The sequence below is a fragment of the Falco rusticolus genome, chromosome 10, assembly GCF_015220075.1.
Source record: "Falco rusticolus isolate bFalRus1 chromosome 10, bFalRus1.pri, whole genome shotgun sequence".
Taxonomy (NCBI): Eukaryota; Metazoa; Chordata; class Aves; order Falconiformes; family Falconidae; genus Falco; species Falco rusticolus.
This window is the reverse complement of record NC_051196.1, coordinates 14,018,304-14,038,425: the sequence shown is the minus strand read 5'-3', so window position 1 is coordinate 14,038,425 and position 20,122 is coordinate 14,018,304. Positions and strand designations below refer to the sequence as shown.

At 42.0% G+C, this 20,122-nt stretch overlaps 1 protein-coding gene across 3 annotated transcripts in view; it reads right to left on the bottom strand.

The window, feature by feature from the left end:
* The window catches only part of LGR4 (leucine rich repeat containing G protein-coupled receptor 4), an 81,870-nt gene that overhangs the window by 36,848 nt on the left and 24,900 nt on the right, over positions 1 to 20,122 (bottom strand). For all 3 annotated transcript variants that reach the window (XM_037401847.1, XM_037401850.1, XM_037401849.1), the window contains exon 2: positions 9,668 to 9,739. In XM_037401847.1, the coding sequence (XP_037257744.1) occupies positions 9,668 to 9,739 (72 nt within the window). The remainder of the gene's footprint in view (positions 1 to 9,667; positions 9,740 to 20,122) is intronic.

The window sequence follows — 20,122 nt, the reverse complement described above, 5'->3', positions numbered from 1 at the left end:
CAATTTTTCCACGCCAGTTTAACTAAATGGATACTTTATTCTGCTGCTGCTAATGGAAAATGCATTTGTATCCTTCTCCTTTGCTTGCAGTACTTTCAGTATTATACAACCTCACCCATTATTTATAAAATCATGAGTACAGAAGCCAAGACACATCAGGACCGAAAAAGAAAGCGATTAACTACAACCAGCACTGAAACTGCACCAACTCCATCCAGCTGAGTAGGCACTTCTCCTCCTGAGCTTTTCCTTTCCAGCATTTACAGCCCTCTCACAGTTATACTGGACTTCAGGGTAATAACTTGTTTTCAAAATGCATTCCTTGTCTAAAAAATTTAAAATGTCTAAGTAAACCGAACTGATAGATTAAAAGCAGTCTAAAGCTTGTCCATAAATTCTACTGTTAAACTGTCAGCAAGTCGCCGGCACCCACTGCAAGACAAAAACATGGCTCTATGATATTGCTTTTCAGGGATTATCAAAGAATATTTATAATTATATTATTTTCTTGTCAACAGGGACATAAATTATGATGGATTTTGAAGAAAGCAAACATTCCCATCCATGCAAAACATGCTCTATTTTTGAATTTGCAAGTGGTATCTGCATTTGGGCAAGACCTCCTTGAAGCAGAGCCCCCAGGCTACACCACATATGTGCTGAAGGAAATACATATAACCTAAAACAATTATACAATCAGAGCTGTTGAAGCAAGCTGCCTTTGTGGTCCCAGCTAGTATTCTCCAGCAAAAAAACCACATGTTTGTACAAATTTTCTAACAAGGACATGTCTTAAACAATCAACAACACCATGTCTTGAAAATTGGAAGCAACTCATCTACAGCAGTAATGACAAGTTGTTCCAGCAAGCAACTTCGATTTTTCTCACCTCCAAAGCAGAAAGCAAACTACTATTTTTTTTTTTATAAAATGTGCCACCATCTCCCTAATTGCCTTTGCACATGTTGCCCTGTGGTAGCCCTTTCCCTCCATAGCTACCTCAAGGCGCTCGGGTGAGCCTCCATATGCTGATGATACAGGTTCTGCCGCTCTGGATTTCCATCTCCCTCTAATTTCTCACTGCACAATCATCAATCATTACAGACATCACCGTGTTTACTCGAGAAAGAGCTAACTGAGACAAACATTCCATGTTTCTCACCATGACGCCCAAACTTAAGCACTTCAGTGGCAGAGTAGGGGGGAGGCGGCTGGTTTTCAGGATTTTATTTCTTCTTCCCATCCCCTCAAAAAGCCATATCCAATATTAAAATTTCTGCTTTTCAGGGTGGATGCTGAGAGATCAGGGGCACTTCACAGTGCTGTAAGAGCAACCTCCACAGCAGTGCGCTGCTGCGAAAGCAGAGGGGAATCTGTAGTGGACAGGTCCAGTTCAGAGGAGTCCGGCACTCAGAGATCTGTGGATTCAACACCAGCCTCATCACGAGCAGCACAGAGGGCAGCACATGAGGGAGACGGGCTCTCTGCTGCCCGTACGGACCAGCAGATGGGCTGCTACACTGCACTGACAGGAGCTCTTCCAGCATCAACACGCTCCTTCCAAATGATAAATAACATTTCACTTACCTAGTCTGTACAGCAGAGACACAGAGATGAAAGCAACCAAGCTCGGTCTTGATCAACTAGGAAAAAAACTGAATCAACTACAGATTTGTGCTTTTAGCAGAGAGTGCTATTTAGATGTTCAGAAGATTTCCAAGATCACGAAATAAGCTGATCGTTAGACACGAGAGTGTGAGAAAATGACTGCTGAGATAGTAAATCCGCAAAGTTGCTCCAATCTTTCCGTACCATCTCTTGCCTTGGTATTTATTGGCTTTCCAGGCATGGGATCTTTTGCACAGCTATGCATCTAGCAAGTGACACTGCAAAATGTGGAAGCGGCTTAAATCTACGTGTATTTGGCAATTAATCCTCTGTTACCAGTTTTCTAACCACTTCAGATACATACTGGGTAAATACAAGCCCCAGGTTTTGTTGACAGCTTCACAATGAATGACCATAAAGAAATGGGAGTAATTTTCAGTATGATTCTTTGTTTCAGACTTAAGTCAATTGTTAACCTTCTCTCAGCTGGGGGGAAAAAAATTAATATCAGAATCATCTAGAATTTTAATATAGAAGGCCAAGAAAAGAACTTTACGTGAGTACTGTTACCACTTCCATGCCAGGACAAGATCTGCCAATGCTAATTAGGCAAGAGTACCTCAGTACTCACAAAAAACTTAACAAAATATAACCACCCAAGAGGAGGGGAGGAAAGAAGGTAAAAACAATTACTTTATTCCTTATCATGCCTTCTTACGGTGACGTACAGTGTTGCACCATGACACTATGATGACAGAATGCACCCAATTACTTTCTCAGAGCACAGGGGCAATGCATTTACCTCCAACATACAGGATTTTTTTTTTCCCCTGCTTTTCCATCTATCTAAGGTTTTTGCGGAGCTACATGTGACTCTTTTTGAGGCCTGAGCCTGGAACCGGCCACCTGCTTGCCTGCACACGTACATCTTTTGTCCCACACTCAAATTCCTGCACCCAAAAGGTGGAGGTAGACTGCATGGGACGAGCACTCTTTGGGGGACCCTACCTGGACAGACGCAGCATGAGAGCTTCTGAGGCTACTGCTCAGCCTCCAGAAGTTTCTTATCTGGTTTATACGTTCTGACAGCCCCAACCTGGCAGCTCAGGCAGCATAATAAATTCAGGCTCGTAAGACAGGTCTTGAAGCATAACACCACCACAAAACTCAGCCTCCAGGCCATTTAGCCAAGCCAGCTCCTGTGTGCATGCGCATGTGCAAATAACGCTGAACACTGAAACTCGAAGACGACAGATAAGGAAAAAGTTTCGATTCCCTCTAAAAGTACTACCAGCGTTGGGAACCTTACACACAACCATGCCAACATTCGAAATTAACATGTAGAAACAGAAACTGGAAAGAAACTTCCTCATCTTCTAAAACCAATGGAATTTACTCAACCTACTAGCATCTGTCCCCACAAACAGGAAAAATATGCAACTGTTAGACACAGTAAGAACCTTCCAAGCTACAGAAATAACATTCTTGTATCAGAAAGATTGAAACTCATCCAGAATCAAACTGATTTAGGACTTGCACGGTAAGAAAACACTAATTAAACACAGGTTGCCCAACATGTTTTTAAACATCATTTAGCATCTAGTGCAGACCAAGTAGGTGAAGTTTAAAAATATCTTAGCTGACTGTGGTTAATTCTACTTGGGAGTCTTTGCCTAAAGGTTTGTCTTGACTAGAATTCGAAGGTGCAAGTTACAACACGCACTTTCTGAAGCTCCGGTGCACACAAGGCAGCAAACATCTCTAATGTATGCTAGCTGGTCAAGTCAAAGCTTAAGCTTTAAACTTGCTACCACACGTGAAACCTACACCTTGCATTTTCTTCATTAAAACGTTACCTCTCGGAATTCAAGCTGAAGTAACTGAGGAAATTACCTCCTCCAGCTGTTCAAATATTCGGAGCTGGCAGATGGATGAAGAGCACTCATCGGCTTCCAACCCAACGTCACCCGGCTATTTTTGAAATATCAACAGAGGACGTCTACGCTGGCTGCCTTTGTAACACAGCAGCTGAAGAGAGCTCTCGTCTCGTTCCTCAGTCTCTGCTAGTGGGGCTGAATAGCCAGATATGCGGTGGTAACGTCTCCAATTGTACCAACTAGTTTCACAGGAGAGTGTTTAACCACAGCCTCAGTTCCCACACATCAGCTAGCTAACACAAGGATCAGGACAACTTTCCTCATGAAGATCCATCATTACCTTTTCTACTCAAAACAAGCCCTTCGTCTCCATTCAGCTTCCAGCGACAAATCCTGAATGACTCGTGTTTATGATAGGGAGAGAAACTGCACCATCTCATCAACATTCACATGCCACCTTCAAGACACTATGCTGAAGGACAGAAAAAAGCCTCCTTCCACCAGACGTTCCAGAGCCGGGTGAGGAAAGACACTGCATCCCAAACTAACAGCTCAGCCTTGGTGGCCTTGGCTTAACTCCAAAACACGTCTTATTCATAAAACCAAAGTAATAAAAAATGACAGACACTCCCCCTCCCTCCCCAAGGATAATACAAGTTGGTGCCGATGCAGGTATTAGAAGGAAGGGGACCATCTAAATTACACACTGAAACAGATACTACAAAAGCAAGCAGCTGTGACATTTCAGCCAGGTGGTCATCTTCAGCTGCAGAGAAGAGGAAAAATAACTCTAGACATTTCCCTTGCAGATATTCCCTGATTACAACCTTATGGCAAAAACACCTCATTTTCACTGCCAGTATGCATTTTAATTAATCCTTAGGTTCTTAAAACATGCTTTGTCAATTAAAAGCTGTGATCAGAGACTCTCGCTGAGGGTGGTGGTGGTGAGGGGGGAAGGTAAGATGTTTAAGCAGGACCTCTTAGTGCTGTAATCAGCATGGATATAATTAAATAGTCAAGCAAATGCTCAATTGCACTATTTCTTTCCCTGAAAAGTCACAGTTGCATGCGTGCGGTCTCTCACTTGCCATTTATTCACCTCTCCAAAAGCAGATTAGCATTGTCTTTCAGAAAAGCGAAAACTTTCTTCCTTTTATCACTTGATTTCCCTAACCATTCTCACCAACCATTAAATAAAGATCTCCATGAAGTTCTTCCCTTGACTGGAAAAAAAAAAAAAAAAAAAAAATGTATCTCTGAAGGTAGCGTCACAGAAGCGAAACTATGAACAAAACCCAGAAACGCAGCAGACCCTGGCATCAGCACACATCTCGAAGGTAACTGAGCACTGCTGCCTCTTGATGCTTTTCAGGAGGGATTATTTTCCTCGCAGTATTACTGGGCACAATACGGTCTTCAAGACCACAACAGTCAGAGAGCATCCTCCCTAACCCTTGCTGGAGAAGGTCACAGCGCTGGCCCAGGACTGACCGGTTGCGGGGTGACCAGGGCTCCCCTTTGGACAACCACGTGCTTCTGTCACGGACACCCCACTGACAGAGAGCAGGACAGCTTGCTGCCCTCTGCCTCCCCACCGCCTCGCACGTGGACCAACAGCCAGACAAGCCAAACCCTCATCATCTAAACCTTCCCCGCCAGCGCATAGCAAGTAATACAACAATATTTTTAAAGGGTTAAGAGTGGAAATCATAACAAGGGTAAAAAGTCATTAACTCAGGGAGACTTTCGCCTTATTCAAGTGGTTCGACTGTCTGAAGCTAGACTGGAAAACTGGCCAAAAATAAAAATAATTTTGATTTGCGTTCCTTGATGGGAGAGTGTCTTTTTAGGGATTATCATAGAGTTCAAATCCTTCGGATTACTTTAGAAAACAATATTAGAAGGAACTGCAACCATTTAGAAGAGCATCAAAACATAACACAGCCTGGCTCTCCTAGTTAAAAATTCACACTGGAAACTGGTTTCTGCTCTCAAAAAAAACCCCATTATCTAACTATATTTCCCTCTTCTAGCTTTCTATAAATACTTTAAGGTGTGGTTAGAAAACTGTGGCCAAGTTCTTCAAGGATTTTTAGTTTCCATATCAAGTTCAGGGCTGCAGCATATTTATGTTAGCATTTTCTGGAGAATACACTTCATTAACTGCTGTGGCAAAACTGTTGGTGGTCTGCTCCTTGCTGACTCTGACCATTGCTGTTTCAATCACTTGCAAATTACTTCCAGATGGGTATCAGTTACACAGAGATGGAGAATTTTTATAACATTTATAAATAGTGCAAGGATCCTACAGACATATGATAAGCGTGCTACACGGTGACACGCACGGCGAGGCTGAGAGCAAGTAGGGCACTTTCTCAAAGGTACAAGAAGTGAGATTATACTGCAAATTTGGTATTTCTCAGGGGAGTCAGTTCCCTAAACATGGCTATTTAGCTCCATTTCAGTTGTCCTCTTCCACCTGGCCCCCAGATTAACCCAGCACATCTAAAAACAGGACAGGATGCGTAAGTCAAAGCGCCCAGGTCGCTCCCCCTTTGGTGACATAGAAGGCACCTTTTAATTGAGCAGCCAGCTTTTACAAGTCTGGTACGCTGCTTCTTTCCTTTTATTTGCTAGTGTTCACTTTAGGATTTGGAAAAGCATCCTCTGAAGTCTCTTCAGACTACCAAATAATTCATTGCATTAAGGAAATGACAAACCCCTTTTTAAATGGCTCCTACTATGATTTTTTAATCCCATCCTCTTTATATGTGCTCTGTGTAAGACTCAGTTGCCTACATAATACATCTAATTGCCTCCCATTTACATTCAATTAAATTCTGCGATACTATTTTGCAATATTAATTAACTAACTCTGCCAGGGACTAACCTCCCGCAGCATTTGACAAACGGCAAGGCTAAAGCACGGAATAAAGGGAAAGGTATCCGGGGCTGTCTTCTGGACAAATCGCTTCTCCAGTCCATAGTGGTGTGGGTACTTAACTGCATTCCCATTAGTTCGTGGGATTTTCATTTGCTTTAGACATGCAATTCTGGGGAAAAGCTCTAGATGGAAAAGTCACTTCTAGCACAGATTTCAACACCACTTTGCGTTAACTATGTCTCTTTTTCTTTGGTGTGGAGACTCACACCCAGGTTTCTGTGCTGAAAAAGCAACTTTTCCTAGTGCCTGGCAGTCAGAATCTGGATCAGTTCAACTATAAATAAAAGCCAGGAAAAAAGTTTGCAATCATCTTTAGAGTGGAGAGGGAAAACTGTGCTTGTACCGTAAGAAGTACGACAGTTTGGGGTTTTCTGTCCACAACCAGCAAAAATAAAGACCCTGAAACTTCCGTGCCCTGTCCCACAGAGAAAAAAAAAATGGGCAGAATATAGCAAAAATGTGTCCGGTACTGGTGAAGGGAAGCTGCTTTTGTTTCAATCTACTTTGTAATATTCCCTCTAGGAAGAACATTAATTGAAGCAAGGGAACCTGCAGTTTACTTGTGCATGGATGACCATAACCAGGTCTTTAAAGAAAAGGAAGAAACCTTCCTCATTTCACTCTTGATGGGCATGGCCAGAGCCTCTGCAAAGAGGCTTCTCATTTAACGCAGGCTGCTGCTGCAAAACGTCACTAACAGCTCACAAGTCTCGGTTACCGGCTTTCAATTGAAAAGTACCACACACAGATACTGGCTACTCACAGCTCTGCTCTCATGGTCACTTTCCTGTCTTTCTGCATCTGTGAGAGCTGTTGAATTGGAGAGTTTTTCTTTTTAATCTTCCTGGAGATTCTCCTACCTCTGCAGCTGCAGCAGCTAACTCGAACATAAAATGAAAACTATATTTTTTTCTTATTGTACTAAGGAATGATCATCAACTCAAGTAAGTCTAAACATTTGGCAAGTATTATTTTTACTGTAGAGTGGTTGGGGTTTTGTTTTAGTTGCTTTAACGTATCAAGTAAGCGTGCTAGAAATGATTTAAAACTTCTGGGTGTTCACAGATAATTCTGAGCTTAATGCTAGCCTGTTTTTTTCACAAACCAAAATACCAGAATTTAGGGGGACAATGAGGTACACGTAGCAAATGGCGCTTAGGCAACAAGCACAATAGGCGATGGCTGAAGGCTCTGCCATTTCTATTTACCTCCTGACACACCCCAGGGTTTATGGAAGTTACACAACATGCACGCTCACCAGTTAGGTTTTATTGCTTAATTACTTATAGGGAAGAAATGAAATCTCCCAGTCATCTGGAGTTGGGAAAACGGAATTCTTTGGGTTTTTCAACTTTCAGTGTAAGCCTAACTATGAAGAACTTGGAAAAAAACTGGACTACAAATGCAGTCTAACAAAACATACAGACATACGGCAGCTTTATAAAGCACGTAGGGAATGCTGGCTAGTGTATATTCTGAGCCAAGCAAGCCTTCCCAGGCTTCCATTTCTTTTTTTTTTTTTTTTTTTTTTCTCAAATTAAGTATTCAAGCCATAGAGCCTTTCTTAAAATTGTGTCCTTTACATACATGCAGCATCTGAAATCCTAGATCTACTTTCTTTCATGAGATATTTTCAACTATATCTCAAGTTTAAATAATACCCAAGACCAGAGGGAATAAACCAGAACCTGTTAAGCATGAAATAAGGTATCACAGACAATTCATCTGACATAAATAAGCTCAACTGCACTTCACAATTGTACTGACCCAAGTCTAAACTACTTAAGAGCCAGGGAAAACACAGTTATTTAAATGAATTAGTAATGGTAGTTGCTACATTATCAGGATACGAGACACCAAAATTGTGAAGGAGAGGTAGCACACCCTACTAGACTAACTAGCATAGCTGGAGTGCAAGGAAGAAAAACAGAGCAGCTTTCAGGAACGCAAGCCTTTCTTCAGGAGCAAGTGATCCATCTCTTACCAATTTCTCAGTATCTTTGTTCCAATGAGGTGCAGTGGTTGTACTGGTTACAGCAAATAATCAGAGTCAAAAGGCTTTATTTGCCATTTTGCTATGGGGTTAATTTATCCTGTTGCCCTCTACAAATGGCTTAATTTCTTTGCTTGAGTTTCCTCACCTGTCAAGTTGGAAGAATGCTTCCCTACTTCCTAAGGGTTTGTCTCTTTAGGGACACGAGCTGTTCCTTCCCTAAGGTGCTTTTATTGAAAGATCTCTCAACACAGCATTCATAGCTCCAGTGTAGCCAAACTCACAAATAAAGACAGCTTTACTTTATATTTTAAATGCCCTTTGATATGAAAAATGCCGACACTGAAAATTCAAGAGAAGCAGAGCAAACTGCAATGGTGATGGCTTATGTCCTGCTTATTACTGGAAGTTCTCAACACTCTCTGGCAAAGGTTGAACCATTACCCTCTCCTCATAGATAAGGAAACTAACGCACACAGAAGTCACTTGTCACATAGTAGTACTTACTGAAGTAATTAAAAGTCAAAGCCTTCTCCCTGTTCACTGACTCTGAAACCCATCTAATTCAGGGCGATGCTCTGAAAGGGTGCTTCACCTCTGCAAAGGCATCTCAGTTACCACTTCAGCAGAACACCAGGCATGTGAGCCTCAGTGCAGCTCAAGGATTCACAAGTCCAAGTATCACCTAAGTAAGATCTTAAAAAAAAACTAAAAACAGAGCAGGACAAGAGGGAGATGGGAACTGGAGAAATAATTTCTGCCAGAGAAGCTGAAAACAAGCAGCCCTGTACCAACAGAGCTTCAATTTCTGACATCGGTCAGGATGGGCTCGCAAGCACTGCAGCTGCAGCCTACGGGGGCAAGGAAAGCAAGCTGTTCAGTAAATGATTGTTTTCTCAGTAAATGTTCAGTAAATTTTATGGAACTTATGCAACAGCTATACTGTAGCTCCTTCGGAAACAATGGTAATTACACACCTCTTGTGTTATCTTTGGATAACACCGTAATTACTATGTGTCATCGCTCTAGCCATGATTAAAATAATTACCGTAAAAAGTCCCTTGTAAGTAGCATTTACTGTTCCGGTTTCCAAACATGTACAGGATTTTCTTTTTTTTTTTTCAAGTATATAATTGCTTTTCTCTGTTCACAGCTCAACTCAACACTATTTCCCCACCCACCTTCCACTTCACGCAGCCATCTGATGTTGCAGCAAAACTCTAACATGTGTGAAATACTTACAGCTCTTCCAAGTAGGGAAAGTTCTTGAAGGCATCCTCTGGTAGCCTTGTGATGTTGTTCATGCTGATATCTCTGGAGAAGAAGAAACATAAATTTATCAAAAAACAGTAAGGGAATTTTACACTCTAGGAAAAGAAGGAGAGAAAAAGAAATCCCAAGCAGAAGGTATAATAGAAAAAAAAATATTCTAGCATCACATGGTAATCTCTCTTTCTAGAAATACGCATGCTCAACTTTCAGAGCACAGTAATTTGAGAATCCAGACGCAACAAAAGACCTACATAATGGGAAGCTGATATAAAAGTTTGCTGACACCTTTAAGCAAAGTAATTCACTGTGAAACTACAGGGTATGCATGTTTGGAAGAGGATCTACAGTACAGTTATCCCCAGCATTATTTTTTACCAACTTACACATGCATACAATTTTAACACAGATTATTAAGACCGCTCTAAAACCACAGCATATGAAAAAATTAAAAAAAGAAAAAGAAAGATTGTGACCACCCACAACACAAATTTCCATCCCACAATGTCTTTAAAAAAAATAACAATAATGCATGCATTGGGTCTTAATAAAGAGCTTCTGGCAACATGGCTTTTGGAGCAACTGACAAGAATAGCAGAAACATGTCCTAGCTCTACCACAGTCATCTTTTTTCTACAAAACCTACAGAAGTCCTCGAGGTAATAGTTTTAAGCAGATTTCACTCAGTCCATGAGCAGAGACAGGCCAGCAGCAAGTGCTTACATGATAGGTATGCAGACCTGTTCAGCCTTTTTTCTTTCCAAAGGAGCAGTAAGTGGCAAAACTTGGTGCCATCACCTCAGCTCACACCTACATAACCATCACAGATAATCTAGTCCTCAAGCAAGTTATTACTCAACGTGAGTAAAAGTAGCAAGAAAACAATTCAGTTTGATAATTAAACTCATAACTGCCTAACAATTCATGACATAACCCAAGTTCTTTCTACTTGGTTACTGGTTTGTTGTTTTTTTTTTTAACATGTTGTTTAACGAGCAATTCAGTGAGACTCCTTAGTACAGCCCTGTGATTCCTTCTGCTTGTCATCTTCCACACATTGTTCTCTAGCATCCACATGCCACCTCCCCACATATTTTGGGTCAAAAGCAAACAAACCAAACCAAACCACCCCTTCCATCTCACTGACTGTCAACCAGTACCACTGAAGAACCTGCATGAACACTTGGAGGGCTGGTGACTGCATGCAGGACAGCAGATTTTGTTTGCCACCTAAAAAGCTCGGCCAGCCCTCATCTACTGCTGGGGCATATGTTCTTCACTCATCCATAGCCACCGCTAGTTTTCAAACATCTGCCTCAACTGGAATTACCACTTCTGATGAGGCAGAGAAAGGTTAATTTAAACTCTTCTCGCTATACCAGAAGGGCACAAATCCTTGAAGAATTCTGTAGCAGCAAGAACAACCCCCCTTGACAAATTAAGGAGTTCACATTCAGGGTACCTTCCACGGCCCCCATCCGTGACAGGACTCGGCACCGACCCTCAGTCAGGCCCTGAAGGGGAGCAAGGAGCACTGGGGTGGTAGGGGTGGTGCTGCTGCTTCTGAGGAGATGGTGTCACAGGACATTTGTGCCTTCTTTCATGCTGTGACAAACCAAATGCCACGTCAGTACCACAGAACCTACCAAAACTGTTGCAGCAGCTGATTAAACCACTTTTTGCAAGGAGTGCCCAGGTTGTTCCTCCAGTTGCCAGACCATAATGTCTAACACAGCTCATTAAAATAGGTTTCCTTATTTACACTAACAACACAAGGCACTGTATTTAAAAAAACCAACATAGTTACTGGGGAAGAAAAAAATAAAAAAAAAATTCCCCCACAGCAGTTCACAATGTCAATGAGGCCAGTGAGTTTGTGTTGAGATTAACCGTAACTAGTAACTGGTCTGCTGCCCCCAGCACAGCAGCACAGGACCCCAGCACCACTGACACGAACGCTGCACTTCTACATTAAACCTAGATGCAGTTGTTTCTTTAAACTTAATGTTTGTTGAAGAGCAGGCCAAAACTTCATTCCTCATACCGCAGTGTAAACCAAGGGAGCCATTCCTCAGCAGCTGTAAAGAGTATACTAGCGTACCGCAAGAGCGGTGGAGATCAAAATAAGGCTGGCTCGGCACATCCAAAACAAACCCACTTGTGAGAGAATACCAAGAAAATCCAGGATGGCACAACAGACAACTTCTCTAAGCTTCAGAAGGACCTGAACTGGAGATGATTTATTACTGAACTCCACAGCCCGCCTGCTTTAAGCGGTGCTTTGTGTCTCAGCAGCAGCTTGGGTACCATGAGATGCTGCAGTTGCTGGGGGGACAGGACATTTTTCTTGTGCAGGAAAGTAAATAAAGGTATCAGATACATGAATCGTCAGCTGTCTGCTCCACGGGAGACTGCAACTTTTATCCTCCCTACCCCTCAACATACATTTTTCAAATTGTCACAAAGATATGCATTTCACACATTCAGGGTAGTCGGCTCCTCTCCGGAGGACCACACATCCTCTTCCCAGTACTAACTGGGAAGAGCTGATGAATAGGGCAGAAGGGTAAGGAGGGAGCAGAGACCCTACGTGAATCCTAAGAAACAGCAACTTGTGCAAGAAAATCACAACTCTCTCAAAAGACTGTCCAGGGGATATAAAACCCTATCATCGTATATATGTATTAAATGGTGGTAGTAAAAATAAGTCAGTGGTATGTGTCATCAGAAAGCACTTTATGAATGGCTGTACATCACTTTGTCAAGGATTTTACTGCAACCACATCTGTTACAGTATGTGATGGCTCTTTAGGACAGAAGAGGAAATCACATCCGTCTGAAACCAATGGTCTTTAAGTTTTTAGAGCTATAAACACCTGATTTTCCAAGCGTCATGTGCAATCCTAAACAAAACGAATGGAAACGATGTAGGTACGCAGCATGGCCGACATCCAAATTCTACGTAATTTCAGCTTTCTCTGGGATCTGAAATTAGCAAAGAATCTTTTTTGCCTGTAGCTCCAAGTGTCAGCATCTACCATTTTAGTATGGTGAATAGACTCTTCAGATATAAGCACGTAACAGAAGACCTTAACAATGAAGATCTGAGAGGCATCATCGATATCCACAGATTCTATTGACATCTATTTTCAGTGAAACTGCGTTTATTACAAGAACAGGCACAAAGACGCTTTGCAATTCTGTCTTTAGCATTATTGTGTGAATCTGCAGGGACTGCTTATCATGATTTCTTGCTAAAGAGCTGCAACTACTACACAGTTTCTGTATTTGCCTTCATTACATGTGATAGTAACTCCTACTCAGTAAATAAGTCAATCTTCATAGCAACAGTTCCCAGACTCTGGGGAACATCCAGCCACCAACTATCAAAGTTTCTTAATGATTGCCATACAAGTTTTAGAATAATTTTTTTGTTTAATTAAAAACATTACGTAAAAGCAGTTTTGCTGCAGAAATGACAAACTGATTGCCAGTGCTTCACCAATCAACAGACTTGGGTAGATCATGCTTTGAAAAACTGCCAAAAAGAACCATTTTAACGTAGTAGAAGATTAGTGTGTTTTCACCTTCTCATATCTCAAGCGCACTTTCAGCAAAAGAAGCAACAGATATAGAAGGGGAAAACCACAAGGAATTGTAGAAGCTGAAATCAGACATTTGGGGTTTTACACAATATCTGCTTGGGGGTTTTTCACACACAAGTTTATTTTCTTTTCATTTCACTCTACAAAATATCCTCAGTCAAAGAATGAGTTCATGGGCACTATTTGCTGGTTATGAAATATTAAGTAGTTCATAAGCTTCAGTGGAAGAATTTACAAACAATATTAGCAAACACCCATGTTACTAAAATTAGATGAATTAACAACTCTCTAAAAAGTTTACTCAGTTAATGTCAAAGATACTTTTAACAAGGCATAATGTATACAATTACAACAAAAATGGACTAGCACCATATATTAAGACAAAATAATGGCAAACGTTCCCCCCAAAACCACTGTCCAAAAAAACCAGTTCTTGCCAATTTTCTACTGCTTTCAGTTTAGAAAATATTTACTATTCCTAAAATTTGAAACAAATCAGTTTATGCAGAATCAAGAAGGCTGTCCATGTAACAAAGATAAAATCTTGGTATAGATCTTGGATATGTCCAAGAAATCTCCACTGAGAAGCTGCCCTACCTACTCCACTGTACCAGAAAGGCTTATGAGCCCAGAGCTCAATTAAGGTCCTAATACATAAAATGAAGATCTATGAATGAACAAAACAAACAGCAAACAGTAGTTTCCCAGCCTCTAGCAGTGTCCACAGGAATAATGCTATCACCCAACCGAGGGATCACATCAGCAGTCGCCTAACGCCCCATTTCAGCAGGACTAAGCTGAAGGAGCCATTCTGGATTGGCTTGTTAAATCCAGGCATAAGTTCCCTAAAAACAGCCCAACACCCACAAGCCTTTTAAATTGCTAACAACAAAACCCCCTAAAAACAACAAATAAAACAAAACACGAGAAAACCCCACATACATCCTAAATTTTAACGGTACGCTGAAGTTCAGACGCAGTATCTGAAAGGCTTATCTTAAATTTCTTTTTCTTTCATCACTTGCAAGCATGATCTGTCAGCCCCAGCAACCTACAGCTCTGTCTTGAAATTAAACTCAGCCCCATGCTTATATTTGGGGCATTTTCCCTGAAAAGCACAGAAATGACACAACAGCTCTAACAGGGAAAAGAAGGCGGCAGCGATGCCATCGTTTTACACCATAGATCTGTCAGGAAAACGAAGGGGAAGCTGGGGTAGACCTGCACCTCCCAGCAGTTAGCCATGAACCAGCCTTATCCGTACTCAGCAGCCAGGCTTCAGCCAAGGCAGAGAGGTGGTAGATGCCCCATCCCTGGAAACATTCAAGGGCATGATCGGGCAACGAGCTGGCATCGGAACTAAAACGATGAGCAGCCAAAGGTGGTAACCTCTTTAGCAAGAAGAGGCTGCATCTTGGGGATCACATGAATCACAGGCTTACGGTTACGCCATTTCAGGCAGAAGAGATGTAACACCAGAATATAGACGCAACCAAGCTCCCTCCCGCAGCACTGTTGCTGCTGTCGCTGCAGTTCTGAATCATAAATAAGGCTCTTGCAGTCAGTCAGAAGTTTTGTCCTTCCAGGAGGGTACTACCAAAAAAAAGAAAAGGCAAAAAAACCCCACAACCAACCACCAAACCCCAACTAAAACAAGTAGCTTGAACAAACCTACTGAAGATGTTATTCAGCATCCCAGGTGACACCATCACCATCTGCAGAGACTGATTTTTACAGGCCAAAGGTGAAACATCAAGCCACAGTACTCCAGCAGTCACTTGCTGTTTTCAGCCTGCTTCAGTAGATTCCTTCAGGTTATTCTGACAACTACTTCAGTCTTTATTTCCAGCTTAGTTTAGCGAGGTCCCCTGCTTCCACCTAACACAGAAACACTTCTAAGTCTTTAAAACTACTTGTATGTATACTAACCAGTAAGGACGCTAAAATCTAGAAGAAACTCTGTCTGTTGAAAATGGGCATCAAATGAGATAAATCAGTTGGGGAGAGGAAAGCACCTTTGGTGGACACAGTAAAAACACTTAGCACCACATCTCCTCTCTGAATAAAGCAGATTTGAACCATCTCTTAAAGCAACCAGCAGCAGAGACTTCAGAAACCTGAACCAGGCAATAGAACGTACTTAAACTTTGTTATTTTACTCCTCCTGTGCAAGAATTCCAGTTCCTGATGGAAAGTTTTGGTTGGGTTATTGGGTTGGGTTTTTTTAAGGATTCTTTATTCTACCACTAACCGAAGTCAAGCTTTCCTAGGCTTCAGGATGAGCAGAAATACTTTGTATCTTGAATGGCAAGTTACTAATTCTCTCACTTTTTAAAATTAGAAACTCTTATTTATCTTTAGAAAGTGGCCTCAGTCACAGCTTTCATCAGTGGTACCACGCAAAAGAAAATTAGATAAAATGCACAGCGTGTCACAGCATCTCCAGCAGGGCACAGATAGCTTTCTGTCTCATTTTATAGTACTGCCTCTACCATAAAGCAGCCTGACCCTTGCTGGATTTATCCTACATGTCTTTCTTACCGATTACCAGAGCAGCATTCTAGCTAGAAAGGACAGTTGACTGGAGATGATGGAAACAGAGGAGGGGGACAATAATTCTTGCACGAGAAGAAAAGCTGCAACAACAAAAAGGGACCACAAAATGGGAAACACAGGCTTCCTGTAGAGGGGTACAGAAAGGACAGGCAAAAATGATAAACAAATTAGCTCAAGATATAGGCAGAGAATGGAAGCTAACGACCCACAGTAACCAATGGGCACTGAAAGGAAAGCGATGCCCGTCTCTTTGGACTGAGGGCCATTTAGCTGCAACAGGGTTTTTTTGGTTTGTTCCCACCCCACCCCCCACCCCAACAATACCTACTGCATCTCCCCAGCCAAAAGGTGTGCACATTTTAGGCACAGAAACCTTCCTCACTACCCAGCTCTGGTGTGCTGGCACATCTACAACTCACAAGAAACGCTGGTGATATGCTTTCTATCCTGCGTTGCAGCCCCAGCTGTTAATGCCTGGATCTGCACTGAACTGGGGGCACACGGACCTTCCCACCGCATTTATACATGGCATCCTAGTACAGAAGGCACGCTAATGACTTAAAATACTCCACTTTGTAAAAAAGCTGGAAAAACATGAAGTATCTAGTAAAGAGAAGGAAAATTACATCTCAGCCAAACCCAACCGAGATTGGCCATTTCAAAAATAAAATCCAAACACTCCCCTGTGCTTCCCTGCACTTCATTAATAGCTAACTTCTTTCTGGCTCTCCACCTAACCTCTATCTTTTGTGAAATTTAGAAGGGGAGAAGGAGAGGGGGGAGTGTTTGTTGAAGAAAAGAAGATCATGTTTCAACAAGGCACCTTTAAAATCCTATAAAATACTCCCTCTGAGCAAGCTTAACCTGTTTGCTGATAGATAATAGCATGTAATACTGTAGGCTCCATTCAGTCTTTTCCAAGGTCTGGGCCCTCTGCCACCGAGTTATTTAATTATAACACTTACAAAATGATTTAGGCAGAGCTATCTGTATTTGAATAAAGCCCTCCTACCTACTTGTACAAAACCATTAGGTAAAAGGTCTTAATCTCATGTAAAATTCCCCAGGTAGTATAACCCTGATCCAGCTTCAGTAGTACGAAGAAAAGCTGGAGCTGTTAATATTTTTAGAAACTACATTAGATAAGCCAGGTTATTGCAAATGCAAGTCAATGTGACACCAGAAAATGCTGAGGAACAACTAGCCACCCATTACCACTGGGACCATTGATACATAAATCATGTCCTGATTATGTTAGCATCAGTGAAGGTCAACAAGACAAAACAACAGACATTTTCCTTAGTATGCCAGACCAGTAAGTCTTTGCTGCTTATCCAAAATAAAATAAAATTTAAAAAAAGAAAAAAGGGACAGAATTATATGTAGCTCTATGGTAATGCTCAGTGCTTTGAATTTGGTCCAGGTCACCTCTGCCAGGTGTTGTGGCAGCAGGGAGAGGCAGAGTTCCTGAAGAGTGGGCAGCGCGGAGAGGATAAATCAGGGAAGCTCGAGGTTAGACCGATCTAAGATGTACTGCGGTGCTACGGTCTTGAAGAAACACATTCAGTGCAGAACTCCTTGTAGGAACACGCTCACATGTTGAAAAGCAATGTAATTTTCAACCAAATCACACACCTCAGCAGCCAGTCCCAGGGGAGACCACGAGCTGAATTACATCCCTGGGTCAGACCTACTTTCCTATTGAGCCAGTTCCTTCAGGTTGAACATAAAACCACTGAAGGGACGGAGTAAATGAGTTTGCGTTAATACTGTCCTACTTCTTCATCTTACTCTATATGTAATGAAAGCACAGAAAGCCTAGAGGATCAGCAAGGAAATTCTAATTAAACTCATTCAACCAAAAAGAAAAAAAAAAGCTTGGTTTCTTGTTTGCGTTTTATTTTACTCTATCTTCCTTACAACAAGAAGCAAAGGATTCTTCTCCCAGAAGCACCACCTCACAACTGCTGCTTTGAAGGGTAGTCGCCTGCACCGTGAATCCAATGAACACAGCTGAAATCCCAGGAAAACCTAAACAGCAGGCAAACGAGTATCAGGCTAAGGAAAGATGATGTTTAGAGAGGAGCCTACACTCGGAAAGTATTTGAGCTATAAAAGAGTTAGAAGTAATACGCTGAGTAATTAATTTCATACCTTTTATGGACTACCGCCATCTATTACTGCAAGGTTTGGCTACCTCAGCCCATACTATTAGCTAACGTGTATATATTAATAGGACACCGATGCCCCAATTAGCTAGACTGGTGTTGTATTTAAAATTTATGCTCTCCCCATTGGCGACAAGGCCTGCACAAGTACAGTTGCCCATTTCCCAGAGGGAAGGTCCCAGCCTGAGGGCCCCTCTGGGTATGCCGGTAGCTGGGACTCCGCAGGATTAACGATCCCGTATCTCCAATCCTTACTGCCATGGCCCAACGCATCTCTCCTTCTCTTATTCATCTGCTGTTCCTTTGAACACCGACAACGTTGTTAATGATAAAACAAAATGGAAGATTTAAACCCATTTTTGCATTAATGTGGATTTTTCTCCTTGGAATTCCTTCTCTCCCCAACTATCTGAAGTGTGGTCCTACTACCTCTGACACAGTCACACAGACCTGCAACACTTTAAAATCACAGAAACCTGTTCTGTATTCACAGCCATTTCGCAGTCACGAAAAGCCTTTTTTTCATTTATGAGCATGTTTCCTTGTCCACATCTTCCAGGAAACATTCTTGTAAGAAAGGAAACGTCCAAATACTTAAAGCCTTAGTCAACATGGGCTGTGACTAGCTAAGACACAGGTCGAATTCCCACCCAGCAAATACATTACCATTTCCTAAGTACTCCTGCTATCTCTCTAAGGAGCACAGGTCTTATCATCTCCTGTTTGTATTGCAACAAGAAGCTAAGGGCCCTAGTTCAACATGTCAGCATGATTGGCCTGTACAAATACAGTTGGAGACACTCCTCACCTAGAGGAGTTTGCTGCTTAAAGGGCCAAGACAAACAGCCCAGGAGGGAAAGCAAGCAGGCAGCGGTGCAGTAACCTGCCCAACATCACCAGCAGAGCCTGGAGCCCCCTCCAGCTGCCCCACGTTGGTCCCATTTTCTATGCCCACCTACCAGTCACGTTCTTTTCAAATCAAATTTACAACCTTTATTTCTCCTTTTTGTTAGCAGCAAAACAGGACAGGAGACTGTTCTGACAGTTCCCTGTTCACTAGATATGTAGCTTCGCGCCATTTGGTAGCCAGGAGCTCCAGAAAGGAATGGCGCTCCAAGAGCTCCGCAAGCAGCTGGCATGCAACATCTGAAGCAACTTTTCTGTGGCTCAAACTAACGTTTGTGTGACCGCTCGCTTGGGGATGAAGCACTCAACCTACTTTTTCATGGAAGCAATCAAACTTCAGGCTACCCACCAACCCTGGCTATTAGAGGGGATCGAGATCTTCAGAGGTTTTAGGAAATAAGGGTATACAGAGCCCTTTTTCAGTGCAAATGCCAAAAAAAAGCATATAAACCCTGACGATTCCAGTAAGCTTTCAGCATTTTGCTGAAGCAGGACCTACGACATTTTCACTGACAGCCACAGAAAGGCTGAAAAATTTCAGACAGGTCTGTTCCTGCAAGAGAAGTAACATCCCCCTCTTTCTCCCACCATATTTATAAGTTATTTCTCCTGCCTCCTCCTTCCCATGTCACATCAACCTGTTGTGTTTTTTTTCCCTTCCAACATGATGTCTTAGCTTTCTTTCAGACACAGTAACTAGCTCTAATGTACCCTATTCATGTGCCAATCAAGCCATCATCAAGATCTTAGAGAGAACAATACTTGTATGCAAAGACCTATTTTGAACTGGTATTTGAGTCACTGCAGGCCAGCCATTAAGCAATCACACATACTGTTAATGGCCTATGTTGACACATGGTGGGGAATTAACCCAGAACAAAAAATTCCACTGCATTATTATGAAAGAGATTGTATCCCGGAATAGGAATATAGCAGCACAAGTTAACGTGCTCTTCAGTTAATTTTTAAGAGCCACATGTTTGGTGCACATTACAGGCTGAAGGAAGGGCTCGCTGTAAACTGGAGGAAGAAACAAGATGTCTTTCAATGCAAGAGTATTTTTCTTACATAGCTAGAGATTATTTGCAGCAGATATAAAACTATGAATAATGCATAATTTTCCTAATTATTTACTCCCTGGCATACAGTAACACCAGGGAATTGAGTACAAAAATCAGGCTGTGTGACAGGCA